At 53.3% G+C, this 22,665-nt stretch overlaps 1 protein-coding gene across 1 annotated transcript; it reads right to left on the bottom strand.

Annotated features, from left to right (window-relative positions):
- Nucleotides 1–14,549: 14,549 nt before the first annotated feature.
- LOC136465354 (uncharacterized) lies at nucleotides 14,550–14,852 on the bottom strand. Its single transcript, XM_066464119.1, has one exon. It carries the CDS (start codon nucleotides 14,850–14,852, stop codon nucleotides 14,550–14,552), a length of 303 nt encoding a protein of 100 aa, XP_066320216.1.
- Nucleotides 14,853–22,665: the final 7,813 nt, after the last annotated feature.

The following is a 22,665-nucleotide window of genomic DNA, read 5'->3' as shown; positions in this document are numbered from 1 at the left end:
AGAAAATATTAACTCACTTGCACATACGGTGGACACTTGTTGGAGTTAGCACGTTTGAAAAAGAGGTTGAAAATGAGTTGTTTGGGGTGACTCTGCACCCACAGGATTGATCCAGTGTTAAGGTGGAAGAGCCATCGCCCACCGGATTATGCGTGACGTGGAGAGGATGCAAATGAGAATAGGCAGTGGCTAGGGTAAAACACCGGATTAGTCCGGTGCCTAACCCTAGGCACCAACAGATGATGTGGTAGCACCGTTCCTCACGCGAGATTTTCAAAGTGTCACCGAATGACGTTGATAGGCACCTGATCAATCCGATGGCCAAAAAACCTCTTTGGTCGCTCTCTGGAGACCATTGGATTGATCCAATGGTATGACCATTTTTCTGTGTCTGGGCGTGCATGACCGGTGGTGCTAACAGGGGATCACCATATTATGCGCCAGGGAATATGTTTATGCATAGCGCATAATCCGGTGGGGTGCCACGCAGACTACCTACTCAGCAGCCCCCAACAGCTAGTTTTTAGAGGGGGTCTTATAAATAGGTGTTGGTTGGCTCTTTGAGGGCTCTCTTGGTATTTCTAAGCAATCCAACATACTTGTGAGCCTTCAAGAATACCTCCCACTCATCTCTTGACTTGTGCTTGATCCAAAGTGAGATTGGGAGAGATCTAGCGCATTTGCTTTATTGATTACATCTAATGGTACTAATTCATCAATTGGGCTCCATATTTGTTGTTACTCTTGGCCGGTGGCAGGGGACCGAATAAGATTAAGGTATGGCGAGATTGATAGCTACCAACTATATATAATAATATATGTAAATTGGTCCATCACTAATGTTCTTAATTTGCACTCCATTACTACACAGTGGCGTAGTGTGTTATGTGTAGAACAAAAATGTCAAACAACGTTTTGGACATGTAATAAAAATTTAATAATTGTAACATTTACCTTTCATTTTGGTATTGCCTTTGCTTTCCTATATCCATCTTTACAGTCTTCCATCGTGCTTCCTGCTATAAATCCTATATTTTAATAAAGTGTACTAAAGTGTATTAATCAAATACTCCAGCTACGGGTTATCAGAACAAAATAAATTAGTAATCAACGAATGAGGCATGGGCAATGAGCTTACCGAGCCACGTTCCCTCACCAGTGAAATCGAAACGGAGGAGTTTATCCACTTTACAGGCTCCAGCGACAGCAGCACGCCCGCGCCGCACGGTGGAGCTCCGGAAGACAGATAGGATTTGCATGCAGCGCCGGTGGGACGATCTAATAAAATGGACTGAGCACTGAGTTGGGCTGACTAATATGCTAAACAGTCGGCCCACGTAGAAGTCCAAATAACTGTTGAGAGAGCCCAATACGTATATCGTCTCCTTCTCCGTTCAAACCATCCTCTGTGCAGCAACACTAATCCGCGAACGTTCGTTAGAACCGAATCAAGCGAATAAAATTCTGACAGCCGCTGCTTCCATTTTGAAAAAAAAATAATTCCACCCCCCGGTCCTATATTTGGTTGGTGCTGCGCGCGTGCTCATTATGTTTTCGCGTGCTCGGCTGCCCACACGCGGGATCAGCAAATTAACGAGCCAGCATCCCGGCAACTTTTTGGAAAAAAAAATATTTGCGCAATTTTCTTTTTTCTTTTTTTTGGAAAGTTACAAAGTTGTACTCACGACGTATAACTTGTGGAACAAATTTCAACGAATAACTTATACACATGACTTCAACATATATCTCCAACGTAACTTACTACGTGACAAAGTTATACTCACAACTTTTATGTAAAGCTTGTGGAACAAAATTCAACATATAATTTATACACATGACTTCAACATATATCTTCGATGTAACTAACTACGTGATAAAGTTATACACGTAACTTTTACGTATAATATTTTGCGGAATAAACTTATCAACATAATTTCTGAGAAAACTACAAAAAAATGTACACAAAACTTTTACGTATAACCTATTTGTATAACATAGATATATAACTTGATAAATGACTTAGATGTAAAGTTGTACGTATAAATTATATTAAAAAACTTAGATGTATAAATTAATATCATAACATATATTAGTAGAAATATGAAAACTACTTATGAAAATAACTATGTGGTATAACTTATAAGTTAGATGAAAAAATTTATACGTACAAATCAACATTGATAACTTATATTATAATAATAACTTATTTGTATAACTCAGATATATAACTTGTTGAATAACTTAGATGTAAAGTTGGACGTATATATAAGTTATATATAAGAACTTAGATGTACAAATTAATATCATAATGTATTATCAGAAATATGAAACTATAAAAAAGACAAAAAAATGTGCACTAATTTATATTATTCGTCTACAACTAGATACGGATAACATATAATCATGTAAAATAGATAGATTAATGTATAAAAAATAAAAAGATAAATAAAAATGGGAGAAAAAAAAGGAGAAAGACGGATGCACCGTGTAAGAAAAGAGGCAACGAGCACGTGCGCGTTTCAGTCTTGGATGGCTCAGAACCGTGTAACAGAAAAGAGGCAACGAGCATGTACACGTTTCAGTCTCGGATGGCTCAGAACCGTGTAACATAATGCAACGAGCAACCGTGTGGTGGAGAGTCTCTCGGCCGGTCGGATCATTCGCTCAATCGGAAATTAGTGAATGACCGTGGGAATGGATTTGGGCAGCGTTACGCATCGGCAGCCATGGCGGATACCAGATCGGGAATAGGCCCTCAATGATTCCTATTTCCTAGAGGATAGTCCTCTGCCTCTAATGCTCTAGTTCCTCGATTAGACTGTGGATTTCACATTACTCTTGGCAGCTGCGCCACCACCTAGATGGCTTGAATTTTACATTACTCTTGACAGTTGTCACCACCTAGATGGATAAAGTTATACACATAACTTTTATGTATAATATTTTACGGAATAAACTTATCAACATAATTTTCGAGAAAACTACAAAAATTATACACAAAACTTTTACGTATAACTTATTTGTATAACATAGATATATAACTTGATAAATGACTTAGATGTAAAGTTGCACGTATAAATTATATTCAAGAACTTAGATGTATAAATTAATATCATAACATATATTAGTAGAAATATGAAAACTACGTACGAAAATAACTATGTGGTATAACTTATAAGTTAGATGAAAAAATTTATACGTACAAATCAACATTGATAACTTATTATAATAATAACTTGTTTGTATAACTTAGATATATAACTTGTTGAATAACTTAGATGTAAAGTTAGACGTATATATAAGTTATATATAAGAAATTAGATGTACAAATTAATATCATAATGTATTATCAGAAATATGAAACTATAAAAAAGACAAAAAAATGTGCACTAATTTATATTATTCGTCTACAACTAGATATGGATAACATATAATCATGTAAAATAGATAGATTAATGTATAAAAAAATAAAAATGGGAGAAAAAAAAAGGAGAAAGACGGATGCACCGTGTAACAGAAAAGAGGCAACGAGCACGTGCGCGTTTCAGTGTTGGATGGCTCAGAACCGTGTAACAGAAAAGAGGCAATGAGCATGTACACGTTTCAGTGTTGGATGGCTCAGAACCGTGTAACATAATGCAACGAGCAACCGTGTGGTGGAGAGTCTCTCGGCCGGTCGGATCATTCGCTCGATCGGAAATCAGTGAATGACCGTGGGAATGGATTTGGGCAGCATTACGCATCGGCAACCATGGCGGATACCAGATCGGGAATAGGCCCTCAATGATTCCTATTTCCTAGAGGATAGTTACGGTGAAATTATTGCTATACCGAGTCCTCTGCCTCTAATGGCTCTAGTTCCTCGATTAGACTGCGGATTTCACATTACTCTCGGTAGTTGCCACCACTTGGAGCAGCGGTGGTCATTGAGGGGAGTGTTGGTGATGGTTCTCTTCCTCCGACCAGTGATTTGTGAGAGGTTTTGATCTCACCTCGCGGAGTTGCAAAGGGAAATTCTAGGAGAATGCTCTCGCAGCACCTAAGTTGTTGGTCTAGCTTGTCATACTAGTTAGCGCATGAATCATCACTTGGGGACTCGTCACAATGTGAAAGTTGGTTGTCGGTAGGCAACCGAACCACGAGGATAAATCATTGTGTTGATCACTTATTGTCGGTGTTTCGGACCGGAGGGTCCTCAACCAACTAGTAAATTTGTACTGCATGTTCCCGATTTCGGATGGTGATGCAAAGAGACACAAGGCTTTACTGGTTCAGGCAATCGGTGCCCTACGTCCAGTCTGAGAGATCGATCTTGTATTCCCTTGCATCGAAGTGCTTGTAGTAGGGGGTTACAAGCTGGTGAGAGATGGAGCTAATCCCAAGTCTCGGCGTGGAGCGGCACGGGCTGATTGAGATGTTGCTCTCAGGCAGCGGGGGGGGGGGGGGGGGGGGGTTGTGCGTGTTACAGGGTGCCGTTTGGGTGCCGGTGTGTCCGTTTTTCAGAAATGGCCCAGGTCCTTTCTTTATAGTTGAAGGGGGGACAAGGGTAATACGTGTGCCAACGATACGGAGTTGTGCGAACGGAGGCGGCGTGTCCGAGTCCTGTAGCCTGGTCCTGTGGCGGCGTGGGCCGACGGAGTGGTCCGTTCCTGAAAGTACTGGGGTCGTGCCTTGGTCACAATCCGATCCTTGCGTCATGGGAGCTCCAGGCTACCTCGAAGCGGGCGCAGCGGGTTGGCGCGCGGGTCACTGTAGTTGACTGCGCGCGAAGCCGAGGCTCGGTTGGTGCCTAGGCTGAACCGTGGTGGGGGGGTCTCGGCAGACGTGAATCTCGAGATAGCCGAGGCCCTGACGTGGGGTGCCGAGGCTCGGAGGGAGCGGTTGATTTTGTACGCTGATTCTGAGGCGATGAGGACCTGGACTAGACTTCCCATGCCGCGTTGTCTTCGGGGCAGGGGTTACGGGGCATAGTGTAGTGCAGGCGCTGATCGTGGGCACAACGCCAGAACACAGTGGCCGGTAATCCCCACCGTGCCTTGTCCTAGCTGGTATGGCGTTGATGCGACTCCTTGTCCCGTCGGCCACTCCGTGGTGTCGAGCCGTCGTCCGGCTGAGATCGTGGGAGTGGTTGACGCATTAATGGGACGTGACGCGCTGTTGGGAAGACTGGTCGAGGCGGGAGCGGGGGGTTACTGCCAAGCCAGCCTCGAGCGATACGGTGAATCGCTGTCTCATTCGAGGCTGTACGCACGGGGCCTCGGGTGAGACGGAGATTGGGCTCCTTGTCGAGGCCTCCCATGAGAGGCCTCGCACGAGGCGGAGATTCGTCAGGGCGTCGAGACCTCGTGTGCGAGGCCTCGCACGAGGCGGAGAGCCGGTGGGCTCGGACGGGGCCGGTGGTTGACCCACGGCTTACCTTCTGGCTTTGTTGTTGATGGGGTTTAAGTGATTCTTTTGGTGTACGCTCGGGGTACCCCATTTTATGGTACCCGACAGTAGCCCCCGACCCTTAGGGGGACTGCGAGCACTCTCCCTGAGGGTTTGTCGAGACTTGGCTTGCAGCCGCTCCTGTAGGGATTGTGTTTTGTTTTTTGAGGTTCCGGTGGGTGCGCGCGAGCGCACCCGCCGGGTGTAGCCCTCGAGGCCATGGAGGAGTGGATTTACTCCTCCAGGGGCTTTTTTCGTATTGAGTGAGAAGTTTTTATCGTATTTGCCGAGCCCACACGTGCGAGTTCGGGTCGTGGGGTTTCGGCAAAGTCGCAGGGAGAGTCCCCGAGCCTCTGCACGGAGCAAGAGGGTGATCAGGGGTTCCCCTGACTTTTGTGTGACCCTCATGCTTCCTTTTCACTCGGAAGGAGGGGGGATATGCCAGGCTACCCTCGGTGGGTGCGAGCGATGACATCTCCAGTGAGCTATTATCGGGTAAGTCCGAGTGGAGGCCCGCGCCCCGTTCGCTAGGGGTCGGCTAGTGGTCCAGAGACGCACTTCAAGAGTACCAGAGGGTTTCTCTAGTGGGTGCCGAGGCCGTTTGCTGGGCCCGGTGGCTCGGTGCCTCCCTACGGTGGGATCCCATTTGGAGACCTCCCTGTCGGTCTCGGACATGACTTAGGACGTCCCGAGCGATCGTTTGCTCGGGCCTTGGCCATACGCGGGCTCGCCCATAGTCGTCCCTGACTCTGTTGCCCTGGGGCGGCTGTCGAAACCCTAGGGGGTCCAGCCTTCGAACCCCTGGACCATAACGGGCTCGATGCCCTTTATCGTAACGAAACTTCTAGCGCGGGCTTAGGTCGCTTATCTTTGTCTTGGGTGCAGGAGGAGCCCTCGAGCCTCTGCACGGAGCAAGAGGGCGGTCGGGGGTCCTCCTGACTTTTTTGTTCGACCCTCACACATCCTTTTTGCTCGGACGGAGGGGTTATTTGCCGAGCCCATTCGGGTGCGAACCTGGGTTGCTTGGTCTCGGCAAGGTTGCAGGAAGAGCCCCTAGCCTCTACATGGAGCGAGAGGGCCGTCGGGAGTTCCCCTAGCTTTTTGTACGCCCCTCGCGCATGAGGGTTTGTTTGCCGAGCCCCCCTCGGGTGTGAGCCTAGGTCGTGGGGTCTCGGCATATCTGTGGGAAGAGTTCCCTAGCCTCTGCACGGAGTGAGAGGGCCGTCAGGAGCTCCCCTAACTTTTTGTATCGACCCTCGCGTGTCCTTTTCATTCGGAAGGAGGGGTTATTTTGCCGAGCCCTCTCGGGCGTGAGCCTGGGTCGCTGGGTCTCGGCAAGATTGTAGGAGGAGCCCCCTAGCCTCTGCATGGAGCTAGAGGGCCGTCAGGGGTTCCCCTGGCTTTTCATACGACCCTCGCGCTTCCTTTTCGTTCGAAAGGAGGGGCGGAATATGCCAAGCTACCCTCGATGGGCGTGAGCGGTGGCATTTCCGATGAGCTGTTATTGGGTGAGTCCGAGTGGAGGCCCATGCCCCGTTCGCTAGGGGTCGGCTAGTGGTCCATGGACGCACTCCAAGAGTACCAGAGGGTTTCTCTAGTGGGTGCCGAGGCCGTTCGCTGGGCCCCAGTGGCTCGGTGCCTCCCTACGGTGGGATCCCATTCGGAGACCTCCCTGCCGGTCTCAGACACGACTTAGGGCGTCCCAAGCGTTTCGCTTGCTTGGGCCTCGGCCCCGTGTGGGCTCGCCCACGGTCATCCCTGACTCTGTTGCCCTGGGGCGGCTGTCGAAACCCTTAGGGGCCCAGCCTCCGAACCCCTGGACCGTAATAGGCTCAGCGCCCAGTTCCTTCATCTGAAAGGAATAGGGTGGGGGGAATGCCTCCCCCATCGGCTCGACAACGGCTGGAGCGCCTTTTGAGGCGATTTTATGGGGAGACGGAACGACGCCTGCTGCTGCAGCGGTCGGGCGTGATGTGGTGTTAGCGGATGGGATGTAACTGTTTCCGCAATTTAATGAGGGAAAGGTGGGCACACGGGCGGTAAAATCGGATCGGGGTTAACCGCACCGGATCTGGGGGAAACTTCCCCGATTTCATCGCCCGTCCGTTTTCACCTTTACCCTGCATAAATACACAACGAGCCTCGCCCCTCCCTACCTTACCTTGCCTGCATTAGCTCTGCCCCCATTGAGCCGTCGCTAGAGCAGCGGGGACTGGGAAGAAGAAGGGAGAAGGGCGAGCCAGAGAGAGAGAGAGAGAGAGACTCACCGCCGCATTCGAACCCTCCACTGCACTCATGGCCGGTGACATCGTTGTCATCGAGGCGGACCCCTAGGATCCATCTGACGTCACCATGGAGATGCTTCAGTCGCTCGTCGACGGCGGACTCCTTTGTCCGGTGACTGACCCCAACAGGCCGGAGTGGATCGCTCCGTCGGGCAAGCCGGAGCCGAGGCCTCGCGACGGTGACGTCGTGAGCTTCGTATCCTTTCACGAGCGCGGCCTCGGCGTTCCGGCGGACCGGTTCATGTGGGCGCTCCCGCACTACTATGGCGTGGAGCTCCACAACTTCAACCCCAATTCCATCACGCAAGCGGCCATCTTCGTCGCTGTCTGCGAGGGGTATTTGGGGATTGCTCCCCATTGGGAGTTGTGGCTCCACCTCTTCCGGGCGGGGCATACCACCAAGCCGACGGGCACGTCGGGCATGAGGAAAGCAGTGAGGGCCGGTGGCTGCACTCTCCAAGTGTGCCAGGACTGCCAGCTCCTCTACATCCCAGCCCAGCTCACGTCATCCAATCATCGATGGTACACGAGCTGGTTCTATCTCTGCAACGACGATGGCGGTCTTCCCCCCTACACTAGGCGGATTGTGGGGAGCTGCCCAGAGAGGTGGAAGTACGGCGTCCCGAGGGAGGATCAGCCCAAGCTACAGCCGCTCCTAGAGGGGCTGGAGAGGCTACGGGGCCATGGCCTTACCATGGCCGTGGTTGTGGCCGCCTTCCACCATCGGAGGGTGCTGCCGCTGATGGCTCGGCAGCGGCGGCTGTTCGAGATGAGGCCGGATGAGCCAAACGAGGGCATCCGGATGTCCTCCTCCGCCCTTTCCGACGAGGAAATTCTTCGCCGGGTGGGGAAGACGGTGGAGGCGAAGCTGAGGGGCAGTAACCTAACCCCCTTCGCGATGCGCCCGTCATGGGGGTTCCTCTCGCTGGTAAGTCACATACCACTGTAACCCCTGGGGCATCCACATTTCTTATTGCTTCTTGTTCCCTTATCTATGTTCGCTGTACCTACAGGGGATGAGGGATGTGCGAGCCTCCCCGCCGCCCGTTCCTGAGGATGCAAGGCGGCGGGTGGCTAACTGGGCGCACGCCGAGGCGTTGAAAAGGCAGAAGGACGCCAAGGTGGCAAAGCACATGAAGAAGATCCTTGCGCGCGAGGAGCTGGATAAGCGCCGCCGGTAGCAAAGGAAGGACGGCCTCCCGTTGGAGGAGTCCCTGTCGCCGTCGCTATCGATGGATGCCTCGAACGGAGATGACGAGGGCGAGATGGGGCGGGGTCCCCTGGACCATCTCCCTGACATAGGGGAGACGGTGCTCGGGGCGTCGGCAAGCAGCTCGACGCTCCTAGGAGGAGGAGGAGGAGGAGCCGCCCTGGGGTCGGCGGTTGCCCACCTCGGGGCCGAGGCCAACATGCCCGAGGAGCGGGTGTTGGGCAAGCGTGCCATCAGCCCGGTGGGCTCAGCAGCAGCGGTGGAGCAGGTGGTGGCGGGGGCGACGCAACTGCCCCCGCAGAGGACCGAGGGGGCGCCGGGGTCCGTCAAGGACCAACCGGCGCCGATGAACATGGAGGTTGTGCCTCTGCCACCGCCACCGCCTTTGTAGACAAGAGTCACCGTGCCAAAGCGGTTGCAGCCCCGCTCGAGGTAGGTGTATTTTTGGTGGAGCCGTAGTGCTTTCCGTTCGTTCTTTTGTCTCATGCTGACCCTCTAAACGTTTTGTCCTTAGCTGGAAGTGACCTGCGGAGGTGCCTACCTTGGCGCCCCTCAAAGCGCTCAAGGTTAACCTCGGCTCCACTGCCCACTAGGTGGCGGAGGCGCAAGCCGCCCTACAACATGGCGCGGCGTCGGCGAGGGCCGACCCGAAGGAGCCGGCCACCTAAGGAGGGGCTGCTGAGGCGGCCCCGACATAGGCGGGGGAGGGAGCACCTCCGCCCCGCGATGACGAGGCCTGTGGGTCAGATGGGGCCGAGGTTCCCTTGGCTACCGAGGCCACCAGGATCGAGGTCCCCGGGTTTCACAGGCCGGGGCGACGGAGGCCGCGGCGCCTAAGACCGCTAGGGCCGCGGCGGTGGTGGCCGGAGCTCCCACGACCACCGAGGCCATGATAGCGGGGGCCGAAGCCCCTAGGACTATCGAGGCCATGATGGTGGGGGCCGGAGCCCCCGGGACTACCGAGGCCACGATGGCGGAGGCCGGAGCCCCCGGGACTACTGAGGCCACGATGGCGGAGGCCGGAGCCCCCGGGACTACTGAGGCCGCGATGGCGGAGGCCGGAGCCCTCGGGACTACTGAGGCCGATGTGATTGTGGCGAGGCTGTTGGCCCAAGAAGTGGAGATGAAGGCAGCGGAGGCCTCGGTGGCCCCCTTGGTTCAAGGCCCGCCATCGTTGCGGGAGAGCACCCAGGAGGTGGAGGTCCTTCCGATCTCCTCCGACGATACTTCCCAGGCGTAGGAGATGACCGACGCCGAGGTGGCCGGTGTCGTGGAACAGCCGGTTCCGACCCTGGGCGAGGGAAGCTTGGCCCTCGCGCGAGTACGACCTGAGCCCCATGGGTGGGATCACCCACGTGTCCTATGGCAAAGCCGGGATGACCCTGAGGGGGAGCCTCTATTTGCTCTCGAGGACGTGGCTGAGGGCGGGCGCTGGGACACGTTTGAGCAGTACCACCAGCTGGCGGAGCGGTCATTACGGACGGTGCTATCTGTGGTACCCCGGGGTTTAGTCAGGCAGTTCCCTTGGGAGCCGTCTGATTGCACTGAGCGGTCAAGTGCATGAGCGGCTCCGAGGAGCGCTGCATACGGGCGTCAAGCGCGCACTAGCCATCATCACCTCGCACTACGTCGGTGTTGACCTCCAAGCCATCAGTGATGGCTACATCTTGCCCGATGATGACGAGGAGGCCGACGAGGCGGTGATGAAGCTGTTAGAGGCGACGGAAGGCCCTGGCATGGCGCTGGCAACGTTGTTTGAAGAGGAGGTGGTCCCTCCCCTGCCGTCTGCCAATGCTGGAGGTCCTGAGCCTTGACCTGGGCCCAAGCGGCCATGTAAATAGAATAGGAATTAACTTTGCATCATAACACTTGTGGCCGTCGAGGCCTTTCTTTTAAAGTACTCGTGTTTCTTAATCGTTTGTCTTGTATTTCTGAGCCTCTGCCCTCTTGTTGTCTCTGATCAGATTTCTTCACAAAAAACTTCCTTGGAGCCTAAGCCGTCTCCTGGGTGAAAGGTGGTGAGGGAGCGCCATAGCCCAGAGGCTTAGGCTATCTCGCGACTCTACCGGCCTTCCGGCCCTGAGACGGGCTTTTGGTCCTTGGGGTTTTCGCAACCGATTTGTCAGAGTGTGCTAGAGGGTTTGGCGTAGGAATTTTTTCGAAAAACGACTAAAAAATGGTGCGTGGGACTTAGGGAGGAATCCCCCATCTAGCCCCCAAGGTGGCTCGGTTCTACGGAGGCAGAGCCGAGTCTCCCTTACAGTGTTATCGTATTGCCGAGACCCACGATGGGCTCGGGGGGGTTTCTCGAAAAATTAGAACAACTAAAGAACGCTTCTCAATTGTATTCCGAGGAACCATATATACAATGCTTGGAAATTTAAGGGTAAAAGCGACGTAGCTGTTCTATGTTCCAAGCGTTGGTGAAGATTTCTCCCCTCTCGTTGGCTAGCTTGTAGGTCCCAGGCTTCAGCACTTGGGCGACGATGTACGACCCCTCCCATGGTGGGGTCAACTTGTGGCGACCCTTGTTGCTCTGTGTCAGCCTCAACACCAGGTCACCTACCTTCAAGTCTCGGCTTCGAATGCGCTGGGCTTGAAAGCGCCATAGGGCTTGCTGGTATTTGGCCGAATGCAGCAGCGCGATGTCTCGGGCTTCCTCCAGTTGGTCGAGGGCGTCCTCATGGGTGGTGCGGTTGCTTTGCTCGTTGTAGGCCTATAGCATCGGGAAACCATATTCCAAGTCAGTGGGGAGGATGGCCTCGGCTCCATAGACCAGGAAGAAAGGCATGAATCCCGTGGCTCGGCTTGGAGTGTTCCTTAGGCTCCAGATGACTGATGGGAGTTCAGTGAGCCATTTCTTGCCAAACTTCTTCAACCGGTTGTAAATTCTTGGCTTGAGGCCTTGTAGGATCATGCTGTTGGCATGTTCTACTTGGCCGTTGGTCCTTGGGTGTCCTACGGCCGACCAGGCCACACGGATGTGGTGGTCATCGCAGAACGTTAGGAATTTTTTGCTAGTGAACTGTGTCCTATTGTCGGTGATGATGGTGTTAGGGACCTTGAACCTATGGATAATGTCAGTGAAGAACAGCACTGCTTGCTCAGATTTGATTCGATTGATCGAGCGAGCCTCGATCCATTTGGAGAACTTATCGATTGCTACCAGTAGATGGGTATAGCCCCTAGGGGCCTTTTGTAGAGGCCCGACCATGTCGAGCCCCCATATGGCAAACAGCCATGTAATGGGAATGGTTTGGAGGGCCTGGGCCGGGAGGTGTGTCTGCCGTGCATAGTACTGGCATCCCTCACAGGAGCATACTAACTTGGTGGCATTGGCAACTACCGTTGGCTAGTAGAACCCCTAGCGGAAGGCGTTTCCGACTAGTGTCCGAGGCGCCGCATGGTGCCCGTAGGCCCCTGCGTGCAAGTCCCAAAGTAGGGCTTGACCTGCCTCGGTAGTGATGCATCGTTGGAGGACACCAGAGGGACTTCACCTGTATAATTCACCATTGCAGAGGACGTAAGTTTTGGCTTGTCGCGCAAGTCATCGGGCTTCGGTCCTGTCGCTAGGAAGCTCTCCCTGAGCAAGCCAATCAAGGAACGAGATTTGCCAGTCCGTGTTCTGGTCGGTCTAGGGAGGCCCAGTGTTGACTTCCATGACCTCGGGCTCGATCGAAAGAGTCTCGGCAGTGGAGGGGGGTGCCGAGCCCTATGGTGGTTTTGGCCAGTGGGCCCTCTTCCGCTGTTGAGGCGTAATCAATGGAAGGCTTGTGGAGGTCCCTGGCAAAGACGTTCGGGGGGACCGGAGCTCGTGCCGAGGCCATCTTTGCCAGTTCGTCCGCGGCCTCGTTGTATTTCTGCGTGATGTGGTTGAGCTCGAGACCGTCGAACTTGTCTTCTAGGTGACGTACCAACTTGCAGTACACCTCCATTTTGGGGTCGAGGCAGTTTGACTCCTTCCTGACTTGATCGACGATGAGCTGCGAGTTGCCCCGGATGTCGAGACGCCGTACTCCAAGTTCGATGGCGATCTGCAAGCTATTGATGAGGGCCTAATACTCGGCTGCGTTGTTGGAGGCGGCGAAATGGAGCCGAACCATGTAGCGCATGTGTACTCTAAGGGGCGAGATGAAGAGCAGACCCGCGCCTGCCCCGGTCTTCATCAAGGACCCGTCAAAGTACACGGTCCAGCACTCCGTCTGAATTTGAGCTGGTGGTAGCTGGGTGTCGGTCCACTCTGCTACAAAATTGGCCAAGACCTGAGACTTTATTGCCTTCCGAGGCGCAAAGGTCAGGGCTTCCCCCATGAGCTCGATGGCCCACTTGGCTATCCTACCCGAAGCTTCCTGATTATGGATTATCTCTCCCAAGGGAAAAGATGACACCACGGTCACTGGATGAGACTCGAAGTAGTGACGCAGCTTGCGCTGGGCCAAGACTACAGCGTAGATCAACTTCTGGATGTGGGGGTATCGTGTTTTGGTCTCGGAGAGCACTTTGCTGATGAAGTAGATAGGTCGTTGGATGGGTAGGGCATGCCCCTCTTCCTGCCTCTCTACTACTATGGTAGCGCTGACCACTTAGGTCGTTGCGGCGATGTAGAGTAAGAGGGCCTCGTCCTTGGCCGGTGGTACCAGGATAGGTGGATTGGTGAGCAGTGCTTTGAGCCTGTCAAGGGCTTCTTCGGCCTTGGGGGTCCAAGAAAAGCGTTCAGATTTTCTCAAGAGGCGGTACAGAGGCAAGCCTTTTTCGCCGAGGCGCGAGATGAAGCGGCTCAGGGCCGCCAGGCATCCCGTGACCCTCTGCACTCCCTTGAGGTCTCAAATTGGTCCCATGCTGGTTATGGCCGATACCTTCTCCGGGTTGGCCTCGATGCCATGTTCCGAGACTATGAACCCTAAGAGCATGCCTCGGGGAACCCTGAACACACACTTCTCAGGGTTGAGCTTGATGCCCTTTTCTCTGAGGCATTTGAAGGCTATCTCCAGGTCATCGACGAGATCCCCAACTTTTCTGGACTTGACCACGATGTCATCCACATAGGCCTCGACGGTTCGCCCAATGTGCTCACCAAAGACCTGGGTCATGCACCGCTGGTATGTGGCTCCCGCATTTCTGAGGCCGAAAGGCATAGTCACGTAGCAGTACATGTCGAACGGTGTGATAAAAGAAGTCGCGAGCTGGTCGGACTCTTTCATCTTGATTTGATGGTAACCGGAGTACGCATCAAGGAAAGATAGGGTCTCACATCCCATAGTGGAGTCAACAATTTGATCGATTTGGGGTAATGGGAAGGGGACTTTTGGACAGGCTTTGTTCAAACCGGTGTAATCTACACACATCCTCCACTTTCCATTTTTCTTCTTGACCAACACAGGGTTAGCTAACCACTCTGGATGGGATACCTCCTTGATGAATCCGGCCGCCAAGAGCTTCTGCAACTCCTCACCAATGGTCCTGCATTTTTCCTTGTCGAATCAGCGTAGGCGCTGCTTCACCGGCCTGGAGCTGGCTCAGATGTCCAAGGCGTGCTCGACGACCTCCCTTGGTATGCCCGGCATGTCCGAGGGACTCCATGCGAACATATCGGCATTAGCGTGGAGAAAGTCGATGAGCATGGCTTCCTATTTGATGTCGAGAGTGGCGCTGATCCTCAGCGCCCGGTCGTTGGGGCACGCAGGGTCGACTAGGACGAGTTTGATGGCCTCTGTGGGCTCGAAAGTTCTGGCTCGATGCTTGGGCTCGGGCAGGTGGCTGCCGAGTCGGTCAAGGTCGACGATGAGGCTCTCGGCCTCCACGAGAGCCTCGGCGTACTTGATGCACTCGACGTCGCAGTCATATGCATGTTCGTACGTTGACTCAATAGTGATGACGCCGTTGGGACCCGGCATCTTGAGCTTGAGGTAGGTATAGTTGGGGACCACCATGAACTTGGCGTAGCATGGCCGCCCTAGGACGGCATGGTAGGTTCCTTTGAACCCAACCACCTCGAAGGTAAGGACCTCCTTGCGGTAGTTGGAGGGGGTGCCGAAGCAAACGGGAAGGTCAATGCGCCCGAGGGGTCGTGTGCGCTTCCCCGGCACGATGCCGTGGAAAGGTGCGGTGTCACCTCATAGCCATGACCGGTTGATCTCCAGGAACTCCAGGGTGTTGGCGTAGAGGATGTTGAGGCCGCTGCCTCCGTCCATCAACACCTTGGTGAGTCAGGTGTTGCCAATGATCAGGTCGACAACAAGTGGGTACTGCCCGGGATTTGGAACATGGTCGGGGTGGTCATCCTGATCGAAGGTGATTGCTTCCCGAGACCAGTCGAGGTATCAGGGAGTGGCTACCTTAACTGAGAAGACCTCTCGGCGTTCCCTCTTTCGCTGGCGCGCCGTAAGGCACGCCAAGGGTCCGCCAAAGATCATGAAGGTGTTGTGTACCTCGGGGAACCCTTCGTCCTTGTCGTCGTCCCGGTCGCCGGCGCCCTTCTTCTTGGTATCGTCGTTGGGGAGCCCGAGCTTGGCGTAATAACGCTGGAGCATGGTGCAATCCTCGAGGGCGTGCCTCACTGGGCCCTGGTGATAAGGGCAGGGTTTCTTAAGCATGTCGTCGAAGGGCCTGGGGCCCCTGGGGCCTTGGGGATTCTTGTGTTCTATGGCCGCGACCAGATCGGCCTCGAGGACAGCCTGCTTCCCCTGGCGACCCTTTTTCTTTCTTTTGGGGAGGTGGGGAACCGAGGCCTCGGGGGCCTCGTCCCTCCGCTTCCCCTTGGCGTTGTTCTCGGGGAAGATGGCCCCAACAGCCTCTTCGCCCGAGGCGAAGTTGGTGGCGATGTCGAGGAGAGCGGCAGCCGAGCGTGGCACGTTTCGGCCTAACTCTCAGACCAAGTCTTGGCAGGTGGTGTCGGAGAGGAAAGCCTGGACGATTTCTGAGTCGCCGACGCTGGGCAACTCGGTGCACTATTTAGAGAAGCGCCGGATGAAGTCTCAAAGAGACTCGTCTGGTTTCTGGCGACAGCTCTTAAGGTCCTAGGAGTTTCTAGGGCGCACATATGTGCCCTGGAAGTTCCCGACGAAGACCCTAACCAAGTCGCGCCAGTCGTGGATCTATGAGGGAGGGAGGTGTTTGAGCCAAGCTCACGCTGAGTCTAACAAGAGCAAGGGGAGGTTGCGGATGATGAGCAGGTCATCGTCCGCGCCGCCAAGCTGACAAGTCAGGCGGTAATCGGCAAGCCAGAGCTCGAGGTTGATCTCGCCGCTATACTTTGTGAGGTTGGCTGGCTGGCGAAATTGGGCTGGAAACTGAGCGTTGCGGATGGCTCTGCTGAAGACCCAAGGGCCAGGTGGTTCAGGAGAAGGACTGTGGTCTTCCTCACTGTCATAACGGTTGTCCCAATGTGGATGGTAGCCTTGGGCGGGCCCCTCGCTGTCGTGGCGCCGTCGTTGGCCAACCACCTCGTGGTTGCCCTATGCCTCGTGTTGGTTGTCGAGGCGGTCGTGGACCGAGGGGACCCTGTTGATTGTTGGCGCCCGAGCGGGCTCGGGACGAACCGAGGCCTCCCTATCCTACCGATGCGGTGTTGAGGGGAGGTCCGAGATGGCTCCATGCCACCGGGAGGTGGAACTCTCGGCCTGCTACACCGCGGCGGTCTCGAGGAGATCCCGAAGCTCACCGCGAACCCGTTGCCCTTCCGTGGTAGAGGGCTCGGGCATCGCGCGCACTAGCATCGCCGCAGCCGCGACATTCTGGCTAGCGCGATTGAAGATTGGGGGACGATCGTCCCCTTCATCATCGTTGATGCGGTGGTGCACGTCACGAGCCCATCACCGGGCTCCTCCACCGTCACTGCGGCCCTGCTGCTCCTGCTCGAGAGTGTTTTGGAGCTATTGCAGAAGGAGTCGATCTTGCTCGACCTTGGCCTGAAGCTCTCAGAGCTGCTCCAGGTCCGGGCGTCGGAGTTGTCCAAGGGCAAGGTTCTCATTCCGTGCTGCCAGTGGGACAATGCGCGAGGGTGTGGCATCGCTCGTTCCATGATGAAGCGAAGTACGGTTACCTGCCCCCTCGTCCTCATCACCCATGCTTGGCATCCCAAGTCCGACGTGGAAGCACTCACGAGCAGGATCGTAAGTACCTTCGTCGTTAGAGTCGGAGTAGCCAAAGCAATAGTCACTCGTGGCCAGGAAACGACGCATGGCTTCATGGTCACGAAGTCTGGAGAAATCCGCTCCGGCCCACACCTCGTCCTCCTCTGAGGAGTCGGCGTGGGAGTGAGTCGAAGTCACGGTACCGAAGTCGAGGGTGAAGCATTGGTGGTGACCTGAGGGCTCCGCGTGAATGGAAGCGTAGGCATAAGCGTAGGAGGTGGCGGCATTTCTCAACCCAAAGGGGTACGGAGATACTGCTATCGTCGGATTCCGCTTTGCCAGAGCCGGCGCCTCAGGGGTGCTGCCGCATGCCACATGCCACCGGCGTCTCTCCCTTGTCCAGGCTCAGGCCAGACAGGTCCCCAACCAGGGGCCCTGTGCCAACAGCTAGGCATGGGATACCGGCAGAGCGCGGCGTGTCATCCTAGGTTCGCGTGGTGTCGGCGTGGCCCCACTCGCGTCGCGCCGGGCAAGTGCGATGAGAGCGGCCGCCCGGGCGCCGCCTACGCCTGGGCTATGGGTGCGTGATGTCATCGTCGGCAGGTGGGGCTCGGGGTGTGTGGAGTACCATGTCGTACTCGTGCCCTAGAGACATGAACTCTAGGCTCCCAAACCAGACCACCGTGCCGAGACGCAGTGGTCGTACGGGGTCTGCCATCCGGAACTTGTTGGGATGATGAAGCTGACACGCAGAGGCCCCTACCTGGGGCGCCAACTGTCGGTGTTTCAGACCGGGGGGTCCTCAACCAACTAGTAAATTTGTACTGCGTGTTCCCGATCCCGGATGGTGATGCAAAGAGACACAAGGCTTTTACTGGTTCAGGCAATCGGTGCCCTACGTCCAGTCTGAGAGATCGATCTTGTATTCCTTGCACCGAAGTGCTTGTAGTAGGGGGTTACAAGCTGGTGAGAGATGGAGCTAATCCCAAGTCTCGGCATGGAGCGGCGCGGGCTGCTTGAGACATTGCTCTCAGGAAGCGGGGGAGTGTGCGTGTTACAGGGTGCTGTTTATGTGCACGTGTGTTCATTTTTCAGAAATGGCTCAGGTCCTTTCCTTTTATAGTTGAAGGGGGGACAAGGGTAATACATGTGCCAACTATACGGAGTTGTGCGAACGGAGGCGGCGTGTCCGAGTCCTATAGCCTATTCCTGTGGCGGCGTGGCCGACGGAGTGGTCCGTCCTTGAAGTACTGGGGCGTCGTGCTGGTCACATTCGATCCTGTGCGTCATGGGAGCTCCAGGGCTACCTTGAAGCGGGCGCGACGGTTGGCGCGTGGGTCACTGTAGGTTGACTGCGCGCGAAGCCGAGGCTCGGTTGGTGCCTAGGCCAAACTGTGGTGGGGGGTCTCGATAGACGTGAGTCTCGAGATAGCTGAGGCCCTGACGTGGGGTGCCGAGGCTCGGAGGGAGTGGTTGATTTTGTACGCTGATTCTGAGGCGATGATGACCCGGACTAGACTTCCCATGCCGTGTTGTCTTCAGGGCGGGGGTTACGGGGCACAGTGTAGTGCAGGCGCTGATCATGGGCACAGCGCCAGGACACAGTGGCCGGTAATCCCCACCGCGCCTTGTCCTAGCTGGTATGGCGTTGATGCGACTCCTTGTCCCGTCGGCCACTCCATGGTGTCGAGCCGTCGTCCGGCTGAGATCGCGGGAGTGGTTGACGCATTAATGGGACGTGACGCGCTGTTGGGAAGACTGGTCGAGGTGGGAGCGGCGGGTTACTGCCAAGCCAGCCTCGAGCGATACGGTGAATCGCTGTCTCATTCGAGGCTGTACGCACGGGGCCTCGGGCGAGACGGAGATTGGGCTCCTTGTCGAGGCCTCTCGTGAGAGGCCTCGCGCGAGGCGGAGATTCGTCAGGGCGTCGAGACCTCGTGTGCGAGGCCTCGCGCGAGGCGGAGAGCCGGTGGGCTCGGACGGGGCCGGTGGTTGACCCACGGCTTACCTTCTGGCTTTGTTGTTGATGGGGTTTAAGTGATTCTTTTGGTGTACGCTCGGGGTACCCTATTTTATGGTACCTGACACTTATCATCCTTGGTTTGCTTCTACTCTCACTTGCATTTAATTTCATATTTATTGCTTGTGTGGTAGTTGCTTGGTAGAGTATCCTCTAGTTAGTAGTAGAGTAGCTTCCTTCTTAACTGCTCACTAGTTTGGTTTGCTAGAGTTGCTTAGTGTAGCTAGTAGCTTTGTGTTGTGTTGTGATTTGGACTACAAATCATTCGCTACTAGAATTGTGTAGGGATTTGTTTGGGTGTTTGTAGAGCTAGAGCAAGTAGTGGTTATTAGAATCATATGATATACTAATAATTTTTGCTCTAGTGTTGTGGCTTTTGTTAGAAAATTTTTGTAGGCTATTTCACCTCCCTCTAACCATCTAGGTCATATTAGAAGGTCAGTTGAGACATGGAGTTGTCCAAAGAGTTTGCCCAAATCGGGATGACATACAAGAATGAACATCAGGACCATAAGTGAAAGGCACCCATCCATGATACCATATCCAAAACTTGATTATAAATGATATTTATAGAAGTTGTGGTGCATGGTTCATTACTCGTTACGTAGCTTTTGAAATTGTTAGAGAGTTCCTAAAAAAGTGGCTTGACGAAAATCACAAGTCTTTTATTGTATATACTAAAAGTTATTTCCATTAAAAATTTGTTTACTAAGAAACTATTTGTAATTATTTTAGTACATCGGAACAGACAATAATGATGACATTAACATTAGGACTACTTATGTGAGAACCTCCTCTAGTGTTGTCGTTGACAATGATAGAATCGAGGTCAAGGTTTGAGATTTTCTGTGCAGAACTTTTGCAAAATAGTGTGGATTTGAGTAACTTCCATTGGTATGTCTTTGAAATTTTGTAGAACTTCCATAATTTGTGATTTGCTTGATTCTTCCTTCTATGTTGTTTCCAGGCTTCTCAAACGTCATTCGTAGGCTCTGTAGGTGCAGTTTGAGTTCGTTAGTTTGGATATAGGCCTTGCTCTATTGGTCTGTTGGAGAAAATTTCAAAGGCTTCCAATCACTCTTTTCTACCATCCTTAGTCCTATACATCCTCTATTGGATAAGGATGCATCAATATTCAATCCATCCTCAAAATAAACAGAACACTTATGGAAAGCTCTCTACTCTTGTCTATGCATAATTTTTCTCATCGCATATAAAGGACCGAAAACGGCGACCAAAAGGGGGGTGAATGGGAGCCTTAAATTTCTTTCGAAACTTTAAGTCGCTGTCCTAGAATCACAACCCAAGAGCAAAGGTACTAGAAAACGGTATGATCACAAGCCAACGGGTGGCTGGGTACCTTTGGCGATGATCAAGAGGTATAGCGGATCAACCGAGAACAGACGGAAACAAGTGCTCGAAAGAACAAGAGAAAACAGCACAATCAGCACGGGCCTGGACTGTTTGCCATAAGGAGCCCGGACTGTCCGCGGGTCAGGTCCCGGACTGTCCGGGGTTGAGGGCCGGATTGTCCGGCGTTCAACTCCCGAAAACTGAATGATGAGAAACAGTTCTGACCTGGACAGAAAGAAGAACGACGGACTATCTGCGGTTGAATCCCGAACTGTCCGCAAGTCAAACACCAGAAAACAAACATGCTGAAACAGTTCTGGACACGCTTCAGCAGCAGCCCCGCACTGTCCGTGGGTAGGCCCAGATTGTCTGACATTCAGAGCAGCAAAACACGACCAAAAGAAGACCTTATGATCGCGACGTGAACAGTAGCAGCAGACTGTCCGAGGGTTAGGGCGGACTGTCCGCAAGTCGCGAAATCAGCACGAACAGAGTCGCCCAAAAAACGTCCAGAGCAAGAAAAATTTCGATTTGCGACCAAATCAAAACTAATTGCCACCAAATTTTAACCACATGGTCACAAGGCAATAGGTGAACTACCACTAGGAGATCATCGCCCAATTTGAAGCCAATCAACGGGAAATTGGATGAACACGAAAAACACAGGTTTTCCAACCCTAGAGCTTGATTCACCCCGATCTATGAACTCGTGAGGAATTAGATAAAATCCCTCGGTGGAAAGGCTCAACTCACGTCCTAGTTCATCTCAGTGCAAAAGGAACGAATCAAAACGGTCTCAAAACGATGAATTGAACCACACAAGAGAAGAGGGAAAGGAAGAACGCGAAAAACACAAACGTGATTCACAAGAACAACTCACAAATCGAATCCCAGAGGACACGAGGAGGTTAGGGCCTCCATTCCAGCGGCAATCTTTGGTTCTTACACAAATTATCCAATTTGTGGACATCTCTCACAAGAAAACCTAAGGGAAGGGGAAAACCTTGAGAAGGATGAAGCAAAATGAAAGAGGTGAGGGAGATGGGAGCTCCCTCATCCTATTTAACAGAGCTATTACACAATCCCAATTTTGCCCTTAGATAATTTTGAGTCGAACCACTTAACCCGAGGGCACTATGGTCCAACACGAGGTAATCTTCATCCGATAGCCACTGCGCCCTTCATGAGATAGCTTTTCCTCAACGCGAACTCCTCGATGCCACCACGTGCCGTCCGTTCCTCCTTAGAACCTCCGCCCGGGTTTTGAGGCCCAAGCCCGTAAAACTGGCCACCGATGTTTTTGAGGCCCAAACCACCAAACCACCCGCGAGTAGTGTACTCCATATGCATCCCCCGCCACTCGACACGTGTCACCGCCATCCTCGACCGGCCATCCGCCAAGTCCTCCTGAGCCCCGCTCAACTCGCACATTCGCCGTATTGACTCGGTCAACCCGGTCACTCCCATGTACACTTACGCTTGTCAATGTCCCAGATGTCAGCCACCGTAGCTGGTCACCCGGCCTCCTGGTCCCTCAGTCCAAGGCTCATGTCCGTTCTTCACCACTCCCGGTCCATCGGCATGGCACGACACGTCCCTACTTGACCTTCACCATGCCGTCGACCACCGCCTCCGAGCTCCACACCTGCACACCACAAACCAAGAGACATGTCGCATAACCCAACTCACACCATGGTTAGCTCACAAACTCAACCTAGGTCATGGATCACGTTGACAATCACTCATGACAAAACGAACTACAAGGGCACATATCAACCTTGTGTTCATAATCTCCCCCTTGATGAGTGCATTGTCAACACCAACACATGAATAGCTTGAGCAAAAGAAAAAAAGGAGAGAAAACAAAGAGCTCACCCAAATGACCAAAAGCCAGAGAAAAGCCAAAACAGGGTCAATTGAAATGAGCAAGACTTTGCAAAAACTTGGTCCCCAAAGACATGGGCAACGGCTCGACGCAACCAAGTACTACACAACTAGCCCTTAAGAAGAGGCAAAACGGGCTCAACACCACTAGCAAAGCTCAAAAAGCTAGAAAAGCAGCTAGACCCTCCAGAAGAGGCAAAGGCTCAACACATCTAGCAGAAGCAACTCAAACGCAACTCCCCCTGAACAAATGCATGCACTCAACATGAGGTGGGTTTGGTATCTCTCCCTTTTTGTGTGTGGAAATCTATCCCCCTTGTTGACACATGCACTTATCAAGCTAAACCCAAAGACTGCAACTCTCCATCAAATATGCTATGAATGCAAAGGATGCAGAAATGCAAAAGCTTTAGA

This window comes from Miscanthus floridulus, chromosome 7, assembly GCF_019320115.1.
Source record: "Miscanthus floridulus cultivar M001 chromosome 7, ASM1932011v1, whole genome shotgun sequence".
Lineage (NCBI taxonomy): Eukaryota > Viridiplantae > Streptophyta > Magnoliopsida > Poales > Poaceae > Miscanthus > Miscanthus floridulus.
Note: the sequence above shows the minus strand (reverse complement) of the source record. Positions and strands in the feature narration are given on the sequence as shown.